This window comes from Ambystoma mexicanum, chromosome 6q (assembly GCF_040938575.1).
Source record: "Ambystoma mexicanum isolate Mex_15411 chromosome 6q, UKY_AmexF1_1, whole genome shotgun sequence".
In the NCBI taxonomy this organism is placed as follows: Eukaryota; Metazoa; Chordata; class Amphibia; order Caudata; family Ambystomatidae; genus Ambystoma; species Ambystoma mexicanum.
In genome coordinates this window covers 91,570,310-91,598,299 of record NC_090937.1, presented here as the reverse complement: position 1 = coordinate 91,598,299, position 27,990 = coordinate 91,570,310, and the positions used below count along the sequence as shown (strand labels likewise).

At 49.7% G+C, this 27,990-nt stretch overlaps 1 protein-coding gene across 1 annotated transcript in view; it reads right to left on the bottom strand.

Annotated features, from left to right (window-relative positions):
* Positions 1–669: 669 nt before the first annotated feature.
* LOC138515798 (probable E3 ubiquitin-protein ligase HERC6) overlaps positions 670–27,990 on the bottom strand; it is a 2,700,520-nt gene continuing 2,673,199 nt past the window's right edge. Inside the window, exon 23 of the mRNA XM_069630524.1 lies at positions 670–1,504. Coding sequence (XP_069486625.1) covers positions 1,290–1,504 — 215 coding nt within the window. The 3' untranslated portion in view covers positions 670–1,289. The remainder of the gene's footprint in view (positions 1,505–27,990) is intronic.

The window sequence follows — 27,990 nt, the reverse complement described above, 5'->3', positions numbered from 1 at the left end:
GATCTGAGTGAGTCTAGGTACTATTAAGTCAGCTCTGAATACCTTGGGATATTATCAGACACAGGGAACCTAATATCTTAAATTACTGAGCTCTGAGTGACTCTGTGTGTCAACAGGAGCAGAACTCTGAGTGAGTCTCAGTATAATCAGGAGCAGATCTCTGAGTGAGCCTGAATAATAGTACCCCATCTCTGAGTGAGTTTTGAGATTGCCAGGAGAGACGTCTTGAGTGAGCCTATCTATTATCAGCAGCATAGCAGCAGAAGCCTGAGTAGGTGTGAGTATGATCAGGAGAAGAGTTGTGAGTGAATTTCAATACTATCGGGAACAGACGACTGAGTGTGCATCTTGTGAGAAGACTTAGTTATGCAGATTTCTATTCCGGTTTGCAAAATGTAAATGTTTGAAGAGAGATATAAGGATAAGGTGGACTGATGGAATTATGTACATCAAATGCTGATCAGGAGATGAAATTCTTGTTCAAAAATAAGTGTTCATTTCCCCATGTGTGCATACTGGAAATTGGTATACAGTATTTCACTCACAGATGTTCTGGGTTTTCTTAGTGCAATACCCTGTGCTTTTGAAAAAAGATATCCATTCAATCCGCCTGAGCACCCTTATACCCTTTTAGCAACCACCACACACTCACACTTTGACAAGGAGCTGTTTGCTATTTTTTCAGCTTTCTTTAATGGATTGTTATCATGAGATAGTGTGCAGTGCTACAAACAAAAGCGTGAAAGTTCAACCTTATTACATGAAATATTTGTATATGATTACTACTACTAGCTGATGTCTCTGTTGGCCTGATTTGAATTCACTAAAAGGCGAACAAATCATGTATTTTCGAAGTCAGATTTTCTAAGGCAGTCTGACACTGCTTGTACACTTAGATGAATGTATTTCTTGTTTGTTTACACTTGAGACAGTATTTGAGTAAGAACATTAAATGTGCAATCACAAACCTCTTGTTTTGACAGACATTCGGCAATTACTTGAGTATAATCAGTGTTTAGTGCAGATACATTATTCTTACTCTGGAAATCTCAATTTTAATGTCAATCAAAAAGTGTTTTACGAGGACATCTGGCAGGACTCTGAGGTACTACTCTGGGGTACTCAATAAGTTAACAATGCAAGCAGTTTTGGAGTTAGAGCGAATTTGAGAGAAGAGAAGGAGCCTCACCTTTGAACTAAATACCATTTTGTTCTACTGAAATTGTCATTAAAAACACACTAACTGTATGCAATCTGAACAAACTTATTCTGTAAACTTTCTTTGACTATTAGCTTGTTTTGAAAAATCCCCTATTATTTCTAATGGCCAGGAGCAGCTTTTCCTTCAGAAGTTCTGCTGTTGAGTAGCGTGGAAGGAAGAGAGCAAGATTGCAGGGCTGAGCCTCTGGAAGGTGTTGTTCCGAAAGTGATGGGAGCGAGGATATCCGCATCTGCAAAGTGTCCATTCCATACACAGGAACTCTGTCAATTCCTGTAACAAACACTAAAATACAGAATATAATCTAAGTGCTATTCGGATAATAAAAGCATAACTTTCCATCATATTTAGCAACGCAACACAACAGAAGGCCATCAAAAATACATCAAATACTGAAGAAACAAGAGGAAAATTCATCAATTTGTTATCACAGTTATAACAAACTTAAATCCAGCCACCACGTCACGGGTTCTTGTATTGGCACATATTATTCGGTGGGTGTGAGAAAAGTGTCTGTGGCAATAGTGTGGCATATCAATATCTGGGATAGGGCACACTCAGAGTGCCCTTACGTCCAAGTGTTGCAAGGCTTCCATGCAACTCTGGGTTCCCTCCACTTCAACATGGTAACATAGCAAATGGGGCATACCAATGTTTTGCCACCAACAGAACTTCAAATTTAGCAACCGAGACCTTGGCAAGTGGAATAGATGTTAATTATCTTTCAGTCACCAAGGTTCACGTGGGTGTACTCTTTTTTGCTTTTAAATTCCACATCTGTTGAACTATCCCACCCAATAAGACTGGAAGTACTATCTTTTTTATTAAAAGGAATGTGGCCCAGGTGGTACCATCGCTAACCTCCCATCAGCACAGGTAGCAACACCTCCTGTGGATATGGAGATATAGATGGTGCTTAGGATATCTTTCACGCCAGAGGAGAGTACTTGTCCCATTTTATCTACGCCTATTGTCTTCTCTGCAGTGTCATCCCCAGTTGCCAGACAGCCTGCAGGGGAGGTGACCTCGCAATGGTGTGTGTGTGTGTCTTCACGCGCCTATGTGTGTGTGTGTGTGTGTGTGTGTGTGTGTGTCTGTGTGTATGTGTGTGTGTGTGCGCGTGGATCCATTTACTAGAAGGAATATTTTGTTTACTGAAAGAACGGACACATGAAGAACAATTCTACCAGCACCTTTAAAAACCCACACAAAACAAAAGTGCGTCCAGTCGTGGCAATCAGAAAAGAATATGCTCCCAAAAGATGGGAATTGTGTGGGAGGCAACCTGGCCTTAGAGGACGAGTGCACAGAACAACAACAATGCTTTGCATCATAGCATGGTGGAGGTTGGGCCTTGTGGCGGTCATTCTGTCTGCATCCGGACCAACACTAACTGTGGGTGCACACTATTTCAACTATACCAATATAAACTGAAGGTGGTCACCATTTCAGGTTCTCTTTACTCAGAGATGTGATTAATCAAACTCTGTAACTCTGTGGTGCATCTCCTTTGACCGCTTCCACGTTATTCTTTGGCAAACTAACCAATTTAATTTACCACAAACAAAACAATGCTGAAATAAATCTGTCTGCAAATTCGATCACTAGATTTTGTCAAATTAAGTTCATATAATGTAGTCCCCCCTCGAAAGAAATGTATGTTCTAGGTACTGCCAATACCCTTGAAATGTATGTGCTAGGTACTGCCAATACCCTTGAAATGTATATGCTAGGTACTGCCAATACTCTTGGAATGTATATGTTAGGTACTGCCTTATCAAACAAGTTATAGCTGCATTACTTCATCTTGCGCTTGCTGCAATGAAGGATGCTGCCAGAACATCACACTGATATCATAAATATTCCAAAATAAGTGCCACTGAAGAACCACGCATGCAATATTGGTGCCACACTCCTTCTTCAGCCCCCATTCTTTCCATTGGGTCGCAATGGATGGAGTGGGGGCACTCCGAAATTACCGCTAAACTCGTAATGACCAGTTTGTTATAGAATACGTTGTTATTGTAAACTATGCTATGATATGGTATTAAGTTATAGTATGTTGCTTGCTATTTGTAATGTCATGTTGCTTTGCTGTTCTACTGAGCAATGCCATATTATGTTGTGCCATTCAAAGCTGTTATTTGCGAGTGCCGTATGTTCAATTCAGCTTACATTTCTATGAAACTTGCCTGTTGGTGGCCATTTATTCGTGCAAGAGTAAGAAGAGGGCAATTGCTCTTCTTTATCTGGGGAAGAATTCAATTTGTGGGCTTCTCTTAGCCCATTTCTGGGGATCCCTTAAACCGTTTGCTTTTTGCTCTGACTTTTCTATTATTTCCTGGTGACTTTTGGGAAGAGTGAGGACCTTTTACCTTTACTCACCTTCTCAACTCCAATGTTTTGGCGGCATTGGTCAGTCCCCAAGGCGGCCTGCACAGGGAGACTGGTTCTCCCATTTACACTTTTTGTGTGTTTTTATTTGGGAACACACACCACATTAAGCGGAGTGTCACTCGGACGCCTTGTGCCCCTTTTCCTTCTTGTCTAGGAACATTTATTTACCTTTGTGATATGCCTACCAAAGACTAGTGGCAGAGAACAGTTTTTAAATAACTTTTTCTAGTGCAGATAAAAAGGCATAAGGGTTGGCATCGGAAGCATAGGGAAGGTGCTTAGGTTGAATGTGATTCCAGAGTGAGGACTTATTTATGTATAGACATCTTGACGAGCACCCTTTTTGACTTTGTTTTTGTTATAGAGTAGGATTTGATCTTGTAGAGTAGGGAAAGAGTAGGCCTTGACTTTGAGAGAGGGAAAACAAAACCCCCTTGAACCATGCCTCAGAGTCCTGATTCTGATCTGCCACACCGTCCACTGCCAACCTACCCCTCATTCAGAATGCTCGTAATCACTTGCTTCCTCAGCAGCTGATTGCATGGAAAACTGGGATTAACTGAGTTGATGGGGTGGCCAACTCTATATATAATCCCGATGAAATCATATCAAAAGTCATGGAAGCAAACGCTAAGCAGAGGTGAGGGGCGCCCACTGGAGGCAGAAAAGGTTTCCATAGCCAGACTGACAGAGAATACATTTCTTAAATTAGGAATCTGTGGGAGGAGACTAATCCAACAGAAAGAGCTTTATCAAAGGCAATGTTTTTTCAGACAGTCTTTAAATCTCATTGGCGCTGTAATTTTGTTTTGAGATCTTCTAAGAATTAGTTATATAAGGCCCCAGAGTTTCTTATGACCTCAGTATAAAGCACTCTAAGGTCTTGCCTAGCCTGGTCGTGAACTAAACCACTTTATAAATAAATGCAAATCACTATTCTTTGACAGAATGCCCTCCTCCTACTACACCTTCATATCTTTAGGAGCCAACCCTACACAAATTCCCAAATGAAAAACAGAATACGTTGGAGACCTACTCTGCAACACAAAAAGCTTCACATTTGAAAATATTTCAAGACTTTTGGCTGTGGGTGATGGAAGAACTATGGAAGCATTAGCCTCTAGAACAGACAAACACTGAGATGACACACGTATGTGACTAATTGCATATCTGCGTGCATTTTGCAGTATCTTGTGGTAAGCTACTGAGTGAGATGGGCTATTTTCCCACTTGTGTAGGTCGGCAAGACCCTTATGATGGACTATGTGTCATTTAAATGTTTAACTGATTTGTTTATATATGTTTGTTTGTTTGTTTATTTGTAGGGCGCCGTAAACCCTTAGGTAGCTGGGCGCACATCATGACAGGAATACTTAAGCTTAGTTACATTTTGCTTAGATAAAGGTATATACAAGTGCATATATAGTTACAGTTTGCATAGATATAGGTATATACAAGTGCATGGATAATTTGCAGTTACAGTTACATAGTTAATGACTGAGAGGAAAGAAGTGAGCATTTGTGGCTATAGGTCTTGTGATCGTTGTGGCGTAGCCAGGTGCGGGTGTTGCACCTGAAGCTGTCATAAGATTGCTCCCTTCTTATCTCGACTGGTGATGCATTCCATTGCTGAGCTGCTTTTACAGGGAAGCTATTTCCGCCTGTTTTTTGTAATCGGAATCTGGGTTTTGGAGGCAGTAGGAGTTGGCTGTTCTAGTTGGTCGTGTAGATGATTTTCTGTTTATTCTTTCCTTCAGGTATGGGGGTGCTGCATTATTTAGACATTTAAACATTTAAAGGTTAAAGTGACCATTTTGAAGAGGATCCGATCAGTGATTTTTAGCCAGTTGTGATTTCTTCTGGCGTTGGATATGTGCTCTATGGTAGGGAGGTTCAGAGCCGTTCTGAGCGCGTTGTTTTGCAATGTTTGTAGTTTGTTAGCGATATATTTATTAGCTCCTGCATTAAGTGCTTTGCAGAAGTCCAATTTAGAAAAGATGAGAGCGTTGGCTAGAATAATACAGCTAGCTGGTAAGAGGAAGGGTCTGCATGCTTTGATAAGTTTGCCAGTGTAGGCGGTGGATGAAGTCAAGGAGTTTACTTGTTTTTTTAAGGGAGAGTGTGGAATCCAGGTAAAAACCTAAGGTCTTCACTTCTTTGGCAACTGGAATTATATTGCTGTCGATATTGAAGGCGCTGTAGTTGGCATTGAGTTTTTTTAAGTTGTTAGTTGAACCAAGGATCAAGATCTCTGTTTTATCGTCATTCAGGCAGAGGCCGTGGGTTGCCATCCATGCCTGAATGAGGATGTAAATTTCATTCACTAAGGCTGTATATGATGTGAAATTGCCCGTAAGGGGAATTAGGATCTGGGTGTCATCAGTGTAATTAGTGTAGGTGACACCCATCCTGTCCAATTTGTCAAATAAAGGCTTATTGAAGATATTATACATGGTAGAGAAGACGCATGAGCCTTGGGGAACTCCACATGTGGTTATGACTGGGTCTGCCGATGCTGCCGTGGAGAAGACTCTCATGCTTCTGTTATCAAGAAATGAATGGACCCAAGCTATAGCTTCACTTGAGAAGTGGACGGCCGATGCTAGGTGTTTGCATAATACTGCGTGGTCCACCAAGTCAAATGCCGCCGACAGATCAAGCAGGAGTAGCATAGCTGTGTTTCCTTTATCGTTAAGTTCATCAATTTGGGCTTTAAGGTCTATTAGAGCTATCTCCGTGCCGTGCTGGGGTCTGAACCCAGATTGGCGAGAGCATAATAGTTGGTTAGTCTCAAGGTACTTTTGAATTTGTAAATAGGCCACTCTATCAATTATCTTCAGGAGAAAAGGGACAGTGGTGATAGGTCTGTAGTTTGTTGGAATGGATGGGTCTAAGGTTTGTTTTTTAAGAAGGGGTAGGACCCAGAATTCTTTTAAACTACTTGGGATGGTATTTGACAGAAAGGAGGCATTAATGAGTTTGGAGATAAAGGGGACTAGATCTCTCGCTGCGTCCTTGATTATTTGGGCGGGGCAAATATCACCTTTGCAGTTTGATGGTTTAAGTGAGGCAATCATTTTTTCTGTTTCCTGGATGGATATTTTGGAGTATTTGAATGGAGCTAGGTTGGGTTTGTTGAGAGGAGAGGGGATAATACGGGTTTCCGTGAGTGGAAGCAAGGCTTTTTTTAATGCAATTTTAGTTTGCAATGTTTTTATTTTATTTGCTAAGGCATTTTGAATGTTGGTACACCATTGTTTATCCTTGGTTACGTTATCTGATGGGGGATTCTAGTTCTCGCAGAATCGCAAATAGTTCCTTGGTGTTGAAGCATGCTTTGGAAATTCTTTCATTGTAGACTTCTTTTTTAGTTTGGATGATTTCGTTTTTGTATTTAGTGGCAAAATGTTTGAATTTTAGTTTATTTTCTTCCGTGGGGGTATGTTGCCATATGGTTTCTAGCTTCCTTTTTTCCATTCTGAGTTCTTTTAGGTGAGGGGTGAACCAAGTGTTAAGGTGAGCCTGTTGTTTATTCTGACAGTTCTTAAGTGGGGCAAAGGAGTCTAGGATTTTAGTCATAGTCTCATTATAATGGTCTAACAGCGTATCTGGGTCAGTGTTGCTTGGTAGGGCATTAATCACTAGAAGGAGACGCGGTAGGATGTTGTTGGTTGTGATGTTTTTCCTTGAACTAGTAGGGAGAAGGGGTGCCATTATTTTTTCTTTGTTTGCTTCTTTATTGAGTGTTAGGCTAAAGTCAATCAAGAAGTGGTCAGTCCAGGGTTGGGGTGTGATTTTAGTGATCCTAGTTGGGCAGTTTGAGGTGGCTACCCAGTCTAGGGTCCTGCCTTTGTCATGGGTAGGGGTGAGGACTTTTTGGGAGAGACCATGTTCATCAAGCATGGTGGCTATTGCTTGAGCTTGTTTATCGTCTGGGTCATTGAGTCCTAAATTGAGGTCGCCAAGGAGCATTATCTGAGATGATTCTTTTGTATTACTAGCTAGCAGGCTGGAAATATCCTCTTCAAACAAGCCTAAGGGCCCTGGTGGCCTATATATGAGGTAGATAGTCAGGGTGCAACATGGGGATATAGGCAGTTTTGCTGATAGTAGTTCACAAGATTTTAGTGGGGGTAGCGTGGAGAGTCTTAATTCCAGGTTGGATTTAGCAATGATGGCTAAACCACCTCCTCTAGTGTTGGGTCTGTCCATTCTTAGGAGTTGGTACTCTTTCGGTATGGCCAATGACAGCGCTGGACCTGCTGCATCATGTAACCAGGTTTCTGTGACCGCTAGGAGGTCGCGGTTATCTGAGGTTAGGATATCAGCTATATCGGTGGCATGGGCCACGACAGATCTGGCGTTGATTAAAGCTCCTACTATTGTAGTAGTTTTAGGAAGGCATTGGGTGTTCATGGATATTGGGGTAGGTTCATTCATTTTGGCAGTAGCAGATGTTTGAAGCTGTGCTTGCGCCAGATTCCTAGAAATATTTTTGGGGTTGATACAGCGGTTTCGATGCATTTTGCTAGGAGGTTTAGGTTCATGGAGGGAGGAGAATCTTGCACGAAGCCTGATGTTTCTATGCATGGTAGGGCAGGGTGCGTATTTAATTTGGTCCATGATTACGGATGTTAGGTGTAAGAGGAGCAGGAGTGCGGATAGCAACAGAGAAGTACTGACGTACATAATGCGGTGGTTAGTGCCGGTTGCAAGGAATGAGGGCGATAGGTCTGTGGCTGAGTGACGGGTGTTCACAGATGGCTAAGCTCAGCACTTTCAAGTATGCTGAGTAAGGTGTAGGTTGGGATCAACTTTCGCAAATGGGCTAAAATCAACTTACATGGAAGGGCTAAAATCAACTTTGCATAGATGGGCTACAATCAACTTGCATGGATTGGCTAACATCAACTTTGCATGGATGGGTTAAAATCAACTTACATGGAAGCGCTAAAATCAACTTTGCATAGATGGGCTACAATCAACTTGCCTGGATTGGCTTAAATCAACTTTGCATGGATGGGTTAAAATCAACTTTGCATGGATGGGCTTAACTCAACTGTGCATGGATGGGCTAAAATCCACTTTGCATGGATGGGCTAAAATCAACTTTGCATAGATGGGCTAAAATCAACTTTGCATGGATGGGCTAAAATCAACTTTGCATGGATGGGCTAAAATCAACGTTGCATAGATGGGCTAAAATCAACTTTGCATGGATTGGCTAAAATCAACTTTGCATGGATGGGCTAAAATCAACTTTGCATAGATGGGCTAAAATCAACTTTGCATGGATTGGCTAAAATCAACTTTGCATGGATGGGCTAATATCAACTTTGCATGGATGGGCTAAAATCAACTTTGCATGGATGGGCTAAAATCATAAAATCAATTTTGCATGGATGGGCTAATATCAACTTTGCATGGATGGGCTAAAATCAACTTTGCATGGATGGGCTAAAATCATAAAATCAACTTTGCATGGATTGGCTAAAATCAACTTTGCATGGATTGGCTAAAATCAACTTTGCATGGATGGGCTATAAAATCCACTTGCATGGGGGGGCTAATGTGTATTTGTAGATGAGTAAGAGTCTGTAAATCACAGGCGAACTTGTAGCAGCAGTTTAGATTGGGTCATTGTTATTACTGTTGACATAGAGGGGCTTAATGCGGGGTATCCACGCGTGGTTGCAGTCACTGTAGACACAATGGGTTAGGTTGGTCATGAGCGTGCAACAGCAAGGCAGCGAAGTTTATAACTGTTTGGCCGGACAGTGTGAGTGCAAGATGAGCAAGCTTACTTGCAATGCACTCGGCAGGGCACAGAAGCTGGACACAGCGTGGGATATCTAATGCAAGTGCCCAGTGTTTACACTCTATATGGCGTTATTGTAGGTAGGCATAAGACTCTGGGAGAGTCATGTTGTTCTACGTAGGGGTAATAGCAGTTCTTAGCAGCTGTTCGTTGGGCGGCAGCAATGCTGATCGTGATGTCTGGCCCACTGGCCAGCCGGCTCCAGACAGGCTCAAGACAGGGATGTGTGCCTTAGTGAGTGCCTTCGTGTGGGCCGGCTTGAGCCTGCCGGCTCACGATAGGCTACAGATGAGGGGCTGTTGGCCAATGGTGACGGCCGATGGGGCAGGGGGCCTGCCTCAGATCCTGGAAGGCAAAGCAGCATCCCAGGCGGCCATCTTGAAATATGTTTCTCCTCGTGGCATCTAATGGCGATTCTAAGATGCGGGTAATCTGCAGACTTTAGCTGTAATCTAGCAGAAGTGAGGGGCTATTCATAGGGTCAGAATAGATAATGAGCAATTCCAGTGATAATACGAGAAAATATCGGCGTCGAGCGGCGGACTTCTAACGAGCTGCAGGAATTCGGCGGGCAACATGCTGAGTCGCGGTACTCATCTGGGGGCACCTCCGTACGGTCACTGCTCCTGCAGTGGGTGGTAGGAGCTCCAGCTCCTCCTGGGGATCAGGCAGCACTAACATGTTTTGTAGAGTGCTACATGGCAACTTGCATCCACGTAAAAGCACTTGTCTACATTAAAGTAGCCAGTGCCCAGCACAACGTTGAGGTTTTGATTGTCTGATCGCTTGAAGGGTTATTTTGTCTGGTGCTGAAAGAATGAGTGTTATCCGACTAATGGGATCCAGTCACCCATCCTAGGGACAGTAGGATGGTCAAGCCAGTCCCATTCAGGTGTGTTAGTTGACAAATGCTGTTGATCACGCAGCCTGCGAAAGTGGGATAACTTAGACAAAGGGGGGTTGCCAGTCTAATGTCACAAAGTGCACAAACGTGACTATGTTTCCCAACATGTGTTAATTAGACTTTTCTTTAAAGAGAACACATCAAAGTTGTGCCCGCAGGGCAAATAAGGTGCACAGAACAATGCAAAAGTGATCCGAAACGTTTTGCATAAAACATACATCATTGTGTATCATGAAGGCTCGAGAAATGCCCACAGCAAACATGTTTTCACTTCTTGTTGGGGCTAGGTGGTGGTCTTTCGCCAGCGGTTTTACCAAACAAAAACAAATATGGGCATAGGAGCTCAGTGTCCCAAATAAAGCATGAAGAATCACAATAGAACAATAGAACATGTCTATAACGATTTGACGTTTCATTCTGTAATGTAAGGGATCAAGAGTAAGTCTCGGACACAGTGGCATTATGGTGATTGTAAATACTTTAATTGATCAAAATATAGAGAGGGTTGGGGAAATCCTACCTATTCCTAACTCTAGGAGGGGGTTCCCTGCCTCAACAAAACGAAGGAATGTCTGTGTCAGAATGTCCAAAACAACACATTTTCCGCCCTTTGTCAAAAATCCTAACCTGACCCGCACACACTAAACTCAACATAGCATGAAGGGGAAAAGGAACAAGTTACTTACCTGCTTGGCTGACCCTGGACTCCTCCCTGGAGTCCCGATCGCCGCAGTAGAATCTCGTGAAGGTGTGCGTCGACCTCCACGTAGCCGCCCTGCAGATGTCCAGCAGGGGCACACCAGACAGGAACGCTGTGGTAGCAGCGATCGCTCTGGTCGTATGGGCTCTCGGACGGCCGGGCAACGGTCGGTTTGCCAACCGGTGACAGTGCATTATGCAGCCGGAGAGCCATCTGGAAATGGAAGCCTTCGAGAGAACCTTCCCCTGGTTCACAGTTCCAAAATTCACAAACAGTTGTGATGTCTTCCTGAAACACTTCGTGCGGTCCACGTAGAACTTCAGCGCTCTAGCCACATCTAGCCAGTGCAAAGTCCTCTCAGCCGGCGACGAAGGCGACGGGAAGAACACTGGTAACACCAAGGGCTCGTTAAGGTGGAAGTCCGACGGCACCTTGGGCATGAAGGAGGGGTGCGTCCTCAGCACTACCCTCGTGTCATGGAAAGTCAAATATGGTGCTTTACAGGATAGGGCCTGGATCTCTCCCACTCGACGTGCGGAGGTGATGGCCACCAGGAATGCCGTTTTCCACGACACAAACTTCAGGGGTGCGGAATGCATCGGCTCGAATGGGGGCCCCATGAGCCTGGTCAGCACCACGTTAAGTTCCCACGCCGGGGCAGGGGCCTTCACCGGCGGGAACGACCGGAACAGTCCTTTCATAAATTCCTTCACCAGTCGGTGGGACCACAGGGACGTCCGTCCTGCGGTTCTGGTGTATCGGGGAATCGCCGCCAGATGAATCTTAATGGAGGCGTGAGCCAGTCCAGCCTTTGCCAGTGATAGCAGGTACGGCAGCACTTGAGGGGCCGTAATCTGTAGAGGGTTGATCTTCTGTGCTCGGCACGAGACAGAGAACCTCTTCCACTTGTGTCGATAGCACTTGAGAGTTGAGGACACCCTGGCCTTTGCAAGAACTTCTCTGCAGTCGGCCGGCATATCGTACCCTCCAAACTCTAGCGCTGCAGGAGCCAGGCCTGCAAGTTCAGCGACATAGGGTCGTGGTGAAGGATGGCGCCTTCTTCTCTGGAGAGAAGATCCACGTCCGCTGAGAACTTGATGGATGGGGACATTGACAAGTCCAGAAGGTCCGGGAACCAGATCTGTCTCGGCCACGCCGGTGCGACGAGGATCATCCTGCACCAGGACCTCTTGAGCTGGTTGATGATTCGGAGCAGCAACGGCAACGGAGGGAACGCATACAGGAATAGTCCGTCCCAGGGGAACGAGAACGCATCGCCCATGCTTCTCGGCTGGGGAAACCTGCTGGCGAACCTCTGGCACTTTGAGTTCGCCGCTGTTGCGAACAGGTCGACCTGGGGTTTGCCCCATCGTCGGAAGAGCCGATCCACTTGATCCTGGCGCAGTTCCCACTCGTGGCACGAGCGCAGCTCCCTGCTGAGTGAGTCGGCGATGGTGTTTTTTATTCCTGCCAAGTGGAAGGGAACCAGGAACATCCCCTGGGCGACGGCCCAGTGCCACAGATCCTGGGCCTCCTTGGATAGGGCTGGGGATCTGGTGTCTCCCTGTTTTCGGATGTAGAACATGGTGGTAGTGTTGTCCGTGAAGATCCTCACCACCTTGCCCTTGAGGGACGGGAGGAACGACTTGAGAGCCCAGAACACTGCCCGGAGCTCCAGGATGTTGATGTGGAGCGATTTCTCCTCTGGAAGCCAAAGACCTCTTGCATGGAGATCTCCAGAGTGGGCTCCCCATCCTTCCAGGGAGGCGTCCGTCATCACCGTCACCTGGTAAGCCGGAGTCTGGAAGTCCGTGCCCGTCGTGAGGTGAGCCCTGGAGCCCCACCACTAAATAGCACGACGGAACTCTGCACTGAGGGAGATCCTGTCCTCGAAGTTGCCCATCGCTTGGATCCAGCGGGCGTCGAGGAATTCCTGAAGCAGACGCACCCGTAGTCTGCAAAGGCGCACCAGGTAGATGCACAAGGACATCATCCCTAGGAGGGACTTGATGGCCCTCACCCTGGCCACGTCCGTGGCTAGCAGGCGCTGCACCTTCCCCAAGATGGCCTTCGTCCTTTCCTCCGATGGAACCGCCAGCCGCTTCACTGTATCGAGCTTCGCTCCCAGAAACAGTGCCACCTGCGAGGGGACCAGGTGGGACTTGGGGTAGTTGATGGCGAATCCCAGTTCTGTGAGTAGACCTACGGTCCTCGCCGTGTGCTGGAAGGCGAGTTCTCTTGTCCTTGCGCGGATGAGCCAGTCGTCCAAGTAGGGGTAGACGTGTATCCCCTCCAGGCGCAGCCGCGCTGCCACTGGTGCCAGGCACTTGGTAAAGACCCTGGGCGCCGACTTCAATCCGAATGGTAGCGCTCTGGATTGGTAGTGCCGTCCCTGGACTACAAATCTGAGGAACTTTCGGTGTGCTTTGAGGATGGGGATGTGGAAATAAGCATCCTCCAGGTCCAACGACGACAGGAAGTTGCCTTCTTCCAGCTGTTCCAACACGTGTTGGAGAGTGACCATCCTGAACTTCCGTGACCTGATATATTTGTTTAGACGACGAAGGTCTAGTATGGGGCGCCAGCCGCCCGTCTTTTTCCTGACGAGGAAGTACCTTGAGTAAACTCCGGAGCCCCGAAGCCTCTTTGGGACGAGCTCGATGGCGCCCTTTCTGAGCATTGCCCTTACCTCCAGCAGCAGCTGGGGAACGTGGTTTTCCTTCCTGGCCACGGGTGGAAAATGAGGGCACTTCTTTTGGAATTCGAGAGAGTGTCCTCGGGCCAGGGTATCCAGCACCCAACGGTCAGTGGAGATGGACTCCCACACGCCGACAAACTTCGTCAGCCGGCCTCCCACCGGGGTGCTTCGGTGGGGGCCCGACGCTACGGCCGGTTCAATCTTGTTTGGTAGTGGCCTTGCTGCCTTGGGCTCCTTGACGACGGCGGCGGGAGCCTCCTTGCTTGCCGCGACCTCTGTAGGCCTCTTGGGAAGAGGAGCGAGCCGCCTGGCGATAGGTCGAGGAGCCACCGCTGGATCCCTTGGAGGCCTGTCTGCCTCCGGAGCTCCGAAAGGGCCGACGCTGCTGCAGAGCTCCCAGTGCTCGGGCCGTTTCCGTGTCCGTCTTGATGGCCTGAAGAGACTCATCCACTGTCTTCCCAAATAGGTTGTTGCCGTCGAACGGCATGTCCATCACCCTGGTCTGGACGTCCTGACGGAAGTCAATCGCTCTAAGCCATCCGCGTCGTCGCAGGCAAACCCCGTTGCCCATTTGGCGAAATCCGGTATCGGCAATGTCCGTTGCCACCGTAATGGCGTGGTCCGACGCCACCTCGCCCTCCTGCAGAATCTCTAGGGCCTCCGCCCTCTTGTCATCTGGTAGGAAGTACAGTAGTGGGCCCAGTTTGAACCAAAGTTCCCGGTCGTAACGGGCCACAATAGCCAAGGCGTTGGCCGCCTTAATCGTCGTCGCCGCCGACGAAATGACCCGTCGTCCCATGGTGTCTAATTTCTTTCCCTCGCCGTCCGGCGGGTAAGGGGATGCTGAAGCTGCAGCTCCTCCCGCCGCCTTCTTCTTGGCCGCTGCCGAGACCACCGAGTCTGGCGTCGGCTGGGCCCTAAGGCACAAGGGGGCGGTGTCGGGGACCCGGTACTTCTTCTCGTACCGGTCCCTTTTTGCGGGCGTCGTGAAAGGATTCTTCAGGACGGCAAGTCCCTCGTCCCAAATGTCGTCAATTAACGGTACCGCGAGGACCGTTTTCCTCTTTGCTTCCCGACGTTGGTAGAGGAAGCCTTCCTTCTTCTCTTCCTCCGGGCAGAGCTGAAACAGCTCAGATGCCCTGGCGATCAAGGCATGGAAGGAGCCAATTTCATCAGGGGGGAGAAGCTCTTGGGGTGGGCGACGGTAGGTCTGTTCCGTCGTCGCCCCCGTCGTCATCCGTCCCCGTCGTCGTATCGTCTCCAGGGACCGGCGAGGAGGAAGAGGGCTCCGCAGGCCTTTGGGGCACAAAGGGCGGGGCGGGGTGGATCTTCCTCCGCTTGTTCGGGGGGCTTCCCGACGGGCCTGGTTCTGGATCTTCCGTCGGGGTCCGTGGCAATCTCGTCCTTATCTCTGTACATAAGTCCTGGATCACCAGCAAAATGGCCGCTGAGCTATCCTGGGGCTCGGGCACTGGCTGCGATGGTAGAACGGGCTGTTCGCCGTCGTCCTCGTCGTCTTCTTCGATTACCTCCTGGGGGGCCACCCCGTAGGTTTGAACTTTCTGGAACTTCTCGTTGAGGTCCCTGAAGGTTTCTACCAGTTCCTCCTCAGAGGCTGATTCTGAGCTCGTGGCGGCCATCGTGCCCCCCCCCTTTTTTCCACCGGGGCCTTCACGGGGGTCTTGTCGATGGGCTGGAAAGAAGCCTCCCTCCGTGGCGGCAGGGAGATTCTGGGCCCAGAGGTCGCCTCCACAGGCGGAGCCTCAGCTGGCTGCGCCAGGGCTGCTGCGATTCCCTCAATAGAGGCCTTCGCCGGGTGAAGCACGGCCTTGACCACCACAGGTGCGTCCTGGGCCTTCACCTTGGGGGGAGGGTCAGCACCTCGCTCCACCTCCGTCGAGATCGACCGGGGCTTCTCCCAAAGCTTACCCGGGTTCTCAGACTTCCTCTTCCCCGAACCAGAGCGTTGGCTCGTGGTTGATGGTACCGGGGAAGGTGCGCCCTGCCTGGCAACCGCAGAGCCCGACCTTTCGGCGCTCCCGGAGCCCGCGGACTCGCAGTGCTTTGCCTTCTGTTGGACCCCGTCGCCGGGGCGCCCTCACAGGACTTAGAAGCCCGCTCAGACCTTTTCTTCTTCTCACCCGCTGTGCCCTTCTCCAACCAGCTGGCGAGGCGGGACCGGCGGTCCTTCACGGTCCGTTCCGAGAGGTTCTTGCAGAACGCGCAGTCCTTCTCCACGTGAGTCTTATCCTCGTGGAGACAGTAGAGGCATCTCGAATGTTCGACTTCCTTGTAAACGTTCTGTAACCCGCATCCAGGGCAGATCCTGAAAAGCTTGGGTCCGGGCGACGAGGCCTTGTCCTGGGCCATGTCCATGTAGGCCGCGAGTCTTCTGGAAGCCTCCAGGAAGCGTACTCGACGAAAACTTCACCCTTGAGGGCGTAGAAGAATTCCGAAACGGGTCCCCGTTATCGGAAGTAGGAACGGTGGAGCTTGAGGCTCGATTAACCGAAAAAGAGAAAAAATCTCCTGAAAAAAACGCGAAACACGCAGTAAAAGCTCAAGAGCTAACACGAGGACTCCCAACACTTGAACGTGCGGTAAAAATCTGAGGATGGCTGCCAGAGGCGGGGCTTAGGGAGAGGGCAGTCATTGGCTGTGGGCATTATGACCCAGAGATCAGTGATTGGTTACTACTAGGAAAGACAGATCAGAAACGAAACTGATACTGATTTTTTTCTGTACCGAGGATTCCCAGCCTGACAACGGGGAATATTCATGAGCATGTGAATCCATGCCAGACCCCATGCTGGAGAATGTCTTTTAGCTGATTACCTGAAGCTCCTTTCCAAAGTTCCAACTTAAAGTTCCAAAGTGTAAAAGAAACCAACAAAGTTCTAACGGCTAAAGGGGTTCTTCCCTTCCCCTAGATTTCTCTATGTTTTCAATGTTCTTCACTTTCACATTACTATACAACACAATCTCAAGGCAGATGACTCATTGAGTTTCCTCCGGTTTACACAGTTCATCAACTCAAGATATACAATTTCTCTCTACATCTCATTTTTGGTTACACCATTCCACAATCTAAAGGGGTATGACTCTCTTCCCATGTCATGTTCACAGTTCCACAATTCACAGGTTCAAGGAGTATGCATCTGCCCCTGAGCTTTCGTAGGTTTTCCACAGTTCACAGATTTCACAGTTCCGCAATTCACAGCTACCAGGTTTTTTTTAAAAAAAATATTTTTTATTATATTTTCAAAACCAAACAAAACACACATTACAACTGTTTCAATACGGAAAGAAAACATCATTAGACCATCACATTTCCATTAGAACTCCCCAACTCCCCCCCCCCTGAACTAGAGCCAGTTCTCACATGTCGTCTACTGGAGCATTATCGGGTAGCACAATACTTAAGCGGTCATCATCCGAGTCCTCTGTTCCGTTGTTACCCTGGTGAGGATTTGCCATAGAGGCCACCAATTGCCGCCAGGCCAGCAGGGGCCATACTTCCTCTTCGCCCCCCCTAGTGACCGCTTCAAACCAGACCACAGATTCAGCTTCCGCCCATTTTAAGAGGTCCGCCCACCATAGCTCCACCCTAGGTCTGTGGGCCGCCTTCCAGCCCATGGCAATCCTGCGCTTGGCCAAAACATAAGCCAAGTCCTTCATCTTGCTTATGTGTTTTGAATGTCGGGGTCTAGGAAAAAGCCCAAGCATGCATAACCAGGTCGATTGCACGTCCAACATCACTCCCCCACCAGCCAGTTTCGTTTTAACCTCATCCCAAAACCTGTGCACTTCCGGGCAAGCCCAAAACATGTGTAGCAGCCCCGCATTCACCTCCCCACACCTGGGACATTGCTGCGTAGCCGGTCCCCCAAACTTTGCAATTTTCCCGGGAGTCAGATAAGCCCTATGGGTAACGTACAATTGAAGTTGTTGGAATCTCGCGTTCCGGGACACCTTTTTATGGTATCTCTGGGCCCACTCCCATTGCCCGTCTGTCATGGGTCCTCCCACCTCCTCTTCCCAATCTTGTCTCAATTGGAGCAATTCCTTCCCAGCCCTTACTCGCAGGAGCTTGTATATCCTCGATATTTCGTGCCCGCCCTCCGATACATCATACATAGTTTCCAGGGAGGCATCAGGATCCTCTGCAAGCACTGTCTCAGGCCATCTTTCTCTAGTCTTTTTCACAAGCCTAGCGTAAGTTATATATTGGCCACCATGCACCCCCGTCTCTTCCTGCAACTTCTGAAAGTCCAATGCCTCCCCTTCCTGCCAAATGTCTCTGAGGGTGGCCAGGCCAACCTGTTCCCAGTATCTACGGACCGATTCAAGTAGCTGAGAGTCGCTCCCGCACAGTGCCACCAGTGGGGCCTGCTGGGAGCACGGCTCCGAATCCCCCATCATCCTCCATGTCCTTTGCCAGATCTCCCAGCCCAGCCTCAGCATCCACCCCCTGCCCACCAGCTTGTCCCTACGCAACCACACCACTTCCTTCAAAAAGTATGGGGCTGAGTCCCCACGCAGAAGCCTAGCCTCTGCCGAGTCTTCGGCCGAAAGCCACCTGGCCACATACAGCAGCTGCCCCGTCAGGTAATAGAGTTCAATATTTGGCAGGCCTATACCCCCCATGTCACACGGGTTCTGGAGCTTCCACAGAGCCACCCTGTTCCTGGAGTTACCCCATACGAAACCCCTACACACGCTATGAAGTTTCACAAATAGGCTCCTGGGTATCAAAAACGGGACATTCACGAAAAAGTGCAAGAGTCTAGGCAGGACCACCATCTTGAGCAAGGCCGCTCTCCCCATCATAGTCAGGGGCAATCTAGCCCAAAACACCATGCTGTTCTTGATCCCCTGTATCGCTTTTTCCGTGTTATGTTTGTGTTCCGCCTCGATCCTGTGGTAAATATTTACTCCCAAATACCTAAATGTCTCAATCTGCCACGGTATTGGCAGGATAGGCAGCCTCTGTAACGGGACATTCCTATATCCGCCCAAAGGAAACAGACTAGACTTTCTAGGGGTCACGGATATGCCCGAAAGGGTGGTGTACCGTTCCATTACCTCCAACACATACTGCAGATTTTCTTCCGGATAACGTAAATAAAGAAGCATGTCATCCGCATATAGTGATATCAGGTGCCTACCACTTACAGTACTTATGCCCACCTCCCCATATTGTTGTCGCAGGCATATTGCCAACGGCTCTAATGCCAGTATACATAGCATGGGTGACCAGGGGCATCCTTGTCTGGTCCCCCTGCTAAGTTGCCAGGTGTCTGAGACTGTGGACCCTGTTTCGACTCTCGCCATCGGGGTGCTTTAGAACAACTGGACCCACCTGAGGTATCCAGGTCCCATTCCGTATCCCCTCAGGACCACTTTCAGCCAGGGCCATCTTACCGAGTCGAAGGCTTTGACCGCGTCTAACAACACTATGGCCAACTCGCCCGTATCCTCCTCAGTTTGGTCAATGATATGGTGTAGCCTCCTATGGTTATCGGTGATGTTCCTGCCTGGAACATATCCCGTCTGATCTGGGTGTATCAACTTCCCAATCACCTTCTTCAGCCTATTAGCCAGCACTGCTGTAAGTATTTTGCTGTCCTGGTTGAGCATGGACAAAGGTCTGTAAGACCCACACTCCACGGCTGGCTTACCTGGTTTCAAGAGTGGGATGATCACAGCCTCGCCGAGGGACAATGGGAGTTCCCCCTGCTCATAGGCCTCATTGAAAGTGGCAAGCAGTGGCTGGAGTAGCTCCTGCTTATATGTTTTATAAAACTCACTAGGCAACCCATCCGAACCAGGTACCTTGCATGTGGGCAGATTCTGAATCACCACCTCCAGCTCATCCGAGGTGATAGGTGCGTCTAACTCCGCGCGTTCTACGTCATCCAGGGTGGGCAACTCTATGTCCTCCAATGTGTCCAGTATGTCTTGACACATATCCTCCCCCGTGTCCTCGTACAGGTGTCTGTAAAACTTGAGGAACTCCTTGTTTACCCCCTCTTGGGTGTTGCAGATGCAACCTCCCTCATCTCTAATCTCACTGATCACTGAGCAGAGGGTCTCACTCTTATATAGCCAGGCCAACAATCTGCCCGGCTTGTCGCCCCCTGCGTGTATTCTCTCCATGTATTTCCTATAATTGAGTCTGCACAGCCTATCCCAAAGTGCACTCCAGGACAACCGTAGCTCTTTTATCTTGGTTCTGTTATCATGGGCAGTGTTCTCGCAACGTGTGAGATCTTCCAGCTCCCTTTCCGCTTCTTGGAGTTCCTTTTCTATACCCCCCTGGAGCCCTTTAGCTTTGTAAATGGCTACCCCACGCACCACCACCTTGAACGCTTCCCACAGTGTGCCCACAGAACGTACGCTTCCCGTATTTATATCAAAATATTCTTCGATGGCATCCCTCAAACCCTCCCGGAACCCCTCGTCCTGCAGAGCCTCGGTCCTGAGTCTCCATGTTGGGATCCGCGGTCTTGGGGGCTGGTGTCTCCACTCTACTACCAAGGGCGAGTGGTCAGATAATACTCGGGCCTTGTATTCCGCTCCCACTATGTCTCCCACTATCTCGGCCGTTACAAACATATAATCTAGCCTTGTGTGCAAATCATGTGGCGCTGCGTAGTGTGAATATTGCCTATCCATAGGATGCAACCTTCTCCACACATCCTCTAGGCCTAGGTCTTTCAGTAAGGTTCCCAGCGCTTTAGCCGCCGGCGCCGTTTTCCCTGCCCTGTCCATTGACCTGTCCATCCTGTGATTCAGGGTACAATTAAAGTCCCCCCCCCCACACCACCGTACCCCCTGCCAGGGGGCCAAGTTTACTGTAAAGGGTCCTAAAATAAGCCGCTGTGGCGTTATTGGGGGCGTACAAATTTATGATATGCACTTCCCTGTTTTCCAGGAGACCCGTTACCACCACCATTCTACCCTCCGGGTCTACCGTAGAGCCAAGCACCCGAAACGGCACATGCGGCGCCACCCAAGTAATAACCCCTCCAGCGTACGCCGAGTACGCAGCACCCACAACATTGCCCTTCCATTTCCTCCTAACCACCTCCAGCTTCTCCCTGGTGAGGTGGGTCTCCTGCAGCAGGGCTATGTCTATACGCATCCTCTTTAAGTACAGCATCACTTTATTTCGTTTCAGGTAGCTGTTAAGGCCCCGTACATTCCAGGTCACAACTTTGAGATTACCCAATGCCATCTGTTCGGACTATCCCCATCCTAACCCTTCCCTTAATGCTCCCCTTGCTAGTTCGTTTTCCGGCTCTCTCCCTACTATTTACAAACAAAACCCCTCTTCCCCATCCCCCAAATCCACACCACAGCACACAACTCCCCCACTCCCCCCTCCATACCAACCCCCAACAGTTGCCCAGCTCCATCCCTGGATCTCAGGCCTACCCACGTCTGGACCTGTCTCGTATCCGAGAACAAGGACCCCGCAGGGCGTCACCAATCTAACAGTGACCTAACTAAGTATACTACTATTGGGTTCAGAGGGTGCTTCTCAGGAGCTCCCAGTCATCTATTTAGGAGAAGTGCGTCCAACGTGACCCGCCGGCAGATACCGTGACTTCCTCCCCACAAGCACAATACCATTCTATATTCCAGTCCCAGTGTCATGACTATGGCACCATGGGTGCCTCCGCAACGTGCTACTTATCTCCAGCCGCTTCCATCTGGACATCCGGTTCCTGAGGTCGACCCTGCATATCCAGCCAATCCATCGCTTCAGTCGGTGTCTCGAAGAAAAGGGATCTGTTCTTGTAAAACGCCTTTAACATGGCAGGGTAGAGCAACATGTAGCGATGGCCTGCTTCTCTAAGCCTCCTTTTCACCGGTCTGAAGTTCATTCGACTATGCTGTACAAGCAGCGTATAGTCTGGATACGCCGTTATTTTCGTGGACCCCCTTTCTATCGTTCCTCCTTTCCGGAAAAATTCGAGAATCTTCTCGCGGTCACGATAATTCAAGATCTTCGCGATCAGCGGCCGCGGGAGGGCTCCTGGGGCCGGTCTCCTGTTCAAGGCCCTATGCGCCCTTTCAACCGCGAAACCCTGGGTCAACTCCCCGCCTGTAATCTCCTGCAAAAGCCATGGTTTCAACGTATTCAGTGGGGTTTGGTCCTTCCATCCCTTCCGGTACACCCACTATGCGAATGTTATTGCGTCTGGCGCGCCCCTCTGCTTGCTCTGCTCTGTCCTCCAGATTGCCTACTCGTTGCACGAGGGCATGAAGCTCCTTAGCATGTGCAGCGCACGCCTCCGTGTTCGGGGCCAACTCCTTCTCCAGTTCCCCAATGCGCTCCGCGATCGTTCGTACGTCCTGCCTCAGCAGGTTCACCTCTTCCTGGACCGCTCCGATCTTGAGGTTCAGGCCCTCCTGCAGCTCTTTAATGGCTAGGCCCAACTTCGTTTCCCAGGCTACCTTCAAGTCAGCAATTGCTGCTAGCACCTCCTGGATAGTACCCGGTGGGTCTGCCACCGCCACAGGGGTCTCTTTACTTTTGCCCCCCTCCGCACCCGGGGGCGACTTGGCGTAGGCCTCCATCGTGGGCTGCTTGATCCGGGGTCGCACCACTTTGGAGGACATCCTGCTGCGTCAGTTGGGCAAGACCCTGCCGTGCTTCTCTTCACACCACTGTCCGCGTGGTCACAAACCACCCACTGCTGTCCAAACCTGCGCCTGTCCGCCACACGCGCCCAGAGTGGGCTGTGTCCTCCCACATACTCACGCGCCCTCGGTGTTATGTTACCGGGCTCCGCCGTGCATCATCCATGAACAGCGCTCAAGAGCGCTCACCCATCCCCTTCGTGCCTTCGCTTCGCAGGCACAAGGCCATCCGGTGTATAGGGCGGTCACCAATGTGGCACTCCCGCACCCATATTCAGGGGGCCCCTGTGCGCTTCAGAGGGGGCCCTAGTAGGCATCAAAGGATCAACAAAAAGTCTTAAATCAGCCCGTTCGGCTGATCCGCGCCGACGTTCCAAGGCGCAGGCCTGGCGTGATCAGGCCAATGCACACTCATATGGTGTGCTGTGTCCGTGTTGGACCCTATGGTGTCACAGCATCCACTTCACTCCGCGTCTCCAAAGGGGGGCCCAGCGCACCCTACAGCGCCCACGACTGCCCTCCTCTCAGGCAACCCAGCCCGAGGGTATCCAGAACGCACTGTAGATCAGCCTCAGTCTGTCGGCAGTCTCAATGGGGTTTGTCTCTTCTCAGAGTAGGTTCGCAGTGCCAAGGGGCCTGCAGCAGCAGCCGCTCCCATAATTTCACCGCTCACAGGGTCTGCGGCTACTTTGTTGCCGATGCAACAATCACGCGGCCTTTCCCCTCTGGCGCTGCCACAATGTGTCTTCCTGGGCGCCAGCGGCGTTCCAACGACTCTGCCGCGGGCCCAGTCACGGCTGGCAGTTCGCTCGTCAGGATCCTGTGCCCTTACAGCCCGTGGGTTAAATCCACTTCAGGTTCGTGCGTCCTGCGTCGTGCGCTCTCCCAGCGCTCTCTCTCGGCTTCCCAGTCCACCCGCGGGCGATAATCGCAGAGTTCACCGCAGGGGCCTTGCCAGTCCTAGACGGACGATTGCAGCGGCGCTCTTGCGATCTCTGCCATCTCCTTTGTTACAGCCGCCATTTTGTCCTTGTCCCCGATCCGGGACCCACGGCAGACACATAGGGATAGTTCGGGATCCGAGCCTTCTACACCCACCAGACTTTCAACGGGTGTCGCCTCCATGTTCACACGCATGGATGTAATTTTCCAGCGCCAGCTGGTCACCGCACGCGCACCGCTCCCACAGGATCATCTCAGGGTCAACGGAGCTCCACACGAACACGACCCTCTACATGGCGGTCCAAGCCACGCCCCACAGCTACCAGGGTTATGCTTCTTCATCTGAACTTTCTTAGCTTATCCACAGTTTACAGGTTTCATTCACAGTCTCACAATTCACAGTCTCAAGGGGTATGCTTCTTCCCGTGAGCTTTCTTGACTTTACCACAGTTCACAGACTTCACCTGCAAAAGGGTAGGGAGACTCCCTTCCCCTAGATTCACGCATTTGGGGAACTGCTTTACCCCTTTTCCAAGTTCAGCCATCTTGATTGGTTGTGGGTCCCAGACTTGCTGTATGCATGGTTTACTTTCTTGCCAGGACTTTCTTGCTTGGTCAATTGGGTGCAAATCCCGGACTGGCTGTATGCCTGGTTTACTCTCCTGCCAGGACAATATTCTTGATTTTATCTTTGCCTCCCCAGCGTCTCAATCTGTCTTCCCTGCGCTTCCATTAATTGGTCGGACCATATGATGATGCCCTTTTCAAAGAGGCTTGAGATTTCTACTCCTCCTCGTGTCCGACAGTTCACTATGAAACGCTGTTGGCGCTCTGTCTCTTCTCAGGATCTCGGCCACCAGATTGTTAATGGTTGTGCCAATACCACTGACTGCACACTGACGACTTTGTCTCAGACATTTAAGTCGGTGGCCGATACCCTTGCCCCTCCTAAGTGCTGTCTTGTGAAGAATCACCGATCGGAACCCTGGTTTACGGATGAACTTAAAGATCATAAACTTTGCCGTAGACAGACTGAAAGAAAATAGAGAATTGGCTATTTATTATCTGACAGAGTCCTTTATCGTGTTGCCACTGCTAAATATCAAAGAGCTATTTACAGCGGCTAAACAACTATTCTTCAGCGACAAGATTGAGCAGGCCATTAATCAACCCAAAGCCTTATTTGAGGCAGTTAAATCTTTGACTGTAAAATCCAAATCTCAGTCAATCACTCCTCCCTCACAGGAGTTCTGTTATTCCTTGTATCTATATTTTGATAAGATAGCTGCCATTGGTAGTGCTATTGCTAGGATATGTCTTCAGTCTGTCCAGCCCAGGACACTGCCCTGTCTGTCATAAAGCCTAAGCATCGGGGAAAGCAAACTGTGGCAAGCACCGTACTACGGGCTTACTCATCCAGCAGATGCCACCTTTGTCCCTCCTGCAGGTGCATCAGTTGGGGAAGGATGGCATCTGCTGGGAAGAAACCTGCAATCAGGCTGAGAAGGGGACGAAACTGCAAGTCCCAGCAGCCCTAGCGCTTCCGCGGGAAGAACAGGCACACAGAGCCTACAAACTTGCTGGGCAACGTCCAGACCAAAGCCCAAGCGTGTGCGCATGCGCGAACACAGAGCGCTTGTTCGCGCTCAGATTTTCCTTCGGGCGGACGCATCCTTGGAAGCTACGGTTTGGCTAATTCCATTGCTGGGCCAACCCTCGCCAGAAAACAGATCCTTCAGGCCCGCGGCCTTAAAGATAAGTTCATTGTTCTTACTTTGGCTATGAACTGAGCGAAGCATGCTCCCTTTACCAACAGCATGACCGCAGCATGGGGGTAAGGCAAGGGAGGGCACCCGGTCTCAGAAGCGCACCGGAGCATTAACCCGCACGGGGGAAGCCCAGCTAATAGCGCATGGAAGGAGAAAACCCACCACATGCAACGAATTTGACCATAATGCCTGTGGCTTTTGAAATATCTGCGTGCTACGCTGTAGACACGCATTAACTATTTCTCCTCCTGACAGACGCAGCTCGCAGGCTTCAGGAGACCGCAGGAGGCAGGGACAGAGTACAGAACTCCACGGACAGCAGCCCAAAGCTAAGTGCTGATTTGTTTTCTTTCTTTTGGGGAAAAAGCACTCATGTACAGACTACATTAAGGGGTAAAACAAGGGGGGGTCTGGGAATCTCTCTACCAGCACGAACACAGCCCAATGACCTTTTCTTGGGTGAATAACCCCTGGGAGAGACTCTACCAAGTCTTTAGCTCACTGTGCCTTTCACAGAGAAGAAATGTCCCCGCATATCAGCCTTTGTTCTGCCCAGGGGCAGTCCATCGCCGAAATGCTAGGCAATTCTCCTCTGAACAAGAGTACCATTAGTAACCCCATACACGTGTTTCAGCCTTGTTGGGCATCATCAGTGAGGTGAAACTGTTGCCTCTCTAAGAACAGTGAGCAAGGGGTCCACGTCTGGATCGCCCTGTTAAACTAGGGTGAAACCCAAAGTTAATTAATGCAAAACAAGGGGGGTCTGGGAATCTCTCTACCAGCACGAACACAGCCCAATGACCTGTTCTTGGGTGAATAACCCCTGGGAGAGACTCTACCAAGTGTTTAGCTCACTGTCCCTTTCACAGAGAAGAAATGTCCCCGCATATCAGCCTTTGTCCAGCCCAGGGGCAGTCCAGCGCCGAAATGCTAGGCAATTCTCCTCTGAACAAGAGTACCATCAGTAACGCCATACACGTGTTTCAGCCTTGTTGGGCATCATCAGTGAGGTGAAACTGTTGCCTCTCTAAGAACAGTGAGCAAGGGGTCCACGTCTGGATCGCCCTGTTAACGTAGGGTGAAACCCAAAGTTAATTAATGCAAAACAAGGGGGGGTCTGGGACCCCTTGCTCACTGTTCTTAGAGAGGCAACAGTGTCACCTCACTGATGATGCCCAACAAGGTGAAACACGTGTATGGGGTTACTGATGGTACTCTTGTTCAGAGGAGAATTGCCTAGCATTTCGGTGCTGGACTGCCCCTGGGCAGGACAAAGGCTGATATGCGGGGACATTTCTTCTCTGTGAAAGGGACAGTGAGCTAAAGACTTGGTAGAGTCTCTCCCAGGGGTTATTCACCCAAGAACAGGTCATTGGGCTGTGTTCGTGCTGGTAGAGAGATTCCCAGACCCCCCTTTGTTTTGCATAAATTAACTTTGGGTTTCACCCTAAGTTAACAGGGCGATCCAGACGTGGACCCCTTGCTCACTGTTCTTAGAGAGGCAACAGTTTCACCTCACTGATGATGCCCAACAAGGCTGAAACACGTGTATGGGGTTACTGATGGTACTCTTGTTCAGAGGAGAATTTCCTAGCATTTCGGCGCTGGACTGCCCCTGGGCAGGACAAAGGCTGATATGCGGGGACATTTCTTCTCTGTGAAAGGGACAGTGAGCTAAACACTTGGTAGAGTCTCTCCCAGGGGTTATTCACCCAAGAACAGGTCATTGGGCCGTGTTCATGCTGGTAGAGAGATTCCCAGACCCCCCTTTGTTTTGCATAAATTAACTTTGGGTTTCACCCTAAGTTAACAGGGCGATCCAGACGTGGACCCCTTGCTCACTGTTCTTAGAGAGGCAACAGTTTCACCTCACTGATGATGCCCAACAAGGCTGAAACACGTGTATGGGGTTACTGATGGTACTCTTGTTCAGAGGAGAATTGCCTAGCATTTCGGCGCTGGACTGCCCCTGGGCAGGACAAAGGCTGATATGCGGGGACATTTCTTCTCTGTGAAAGGGACAGTGAGCTAAAGACTTGGTAGAGTCTCTCCCAGGGGTTATTCACCCAAGAACAGGTCATTGGGCTGTGTTCGTGCTGGTAGAGAGATTCCCAGACCCCCCTTTGTTTTACATTAAGGGGTAGACCAGCATTGTTCTGTTGAGGGGTTAGAGGTGTACACAATGTAGCTAGAGAGCCAGCCCTGTTTATTGTACTCACGTGGCACTGTGATAAGGTGCCCAATTAGTGCTCATTCTGGTTCCTGAATCAGTGTGAGGGGACGGAGTGCCTACTGTTCTGTTTAGTTACACACTGGGGGAAAAAAATCAGTACAGAACAACTGAGTGGTGGAACCTCCCAGGTGGTGTGATGATTTAGAGCGCGGGTTCTGTTTATGCTCAACTGCACACTTTGGGGAGAACTCAGTGCTGATCCAACTGAGTGGTAAGCCCAAGGGTGGTTTCTGGGTGTGTATGTGCGCATGTATGAATGTGAAGACACAACGCCAGCTAGAGCCAAGGAGCATGTTTACCCCAACTCCCCCTGCCTTTCCATAACCTCTACGTAACCCTCTTCCCGGTGTTCCTCCAACCGTCTACCCATCCAATCCGTGGACCCTAACCCTCTTTCCCCATGGTGGTTGCGGAGGTCTGTGTGCATTGAGTTCCAGGCACCAAAACCATCAAGGGGAGGTAGGAGTTTGTGCTTCTTCTGCGCTGGACCGGAACCCACGTATCTACAAGTGCCTAGGAAGCACGAATTTGGCCGCCATGGAGGAGATAGCACAGGTTTTGCATGAGCTCAAGGCCGAACTAGCCGCTACACGGCAAGACTATGCAACACTGGCCACCCGTGTACAGGTGCTCACTACACAGGGGGCCCCACGTCCTG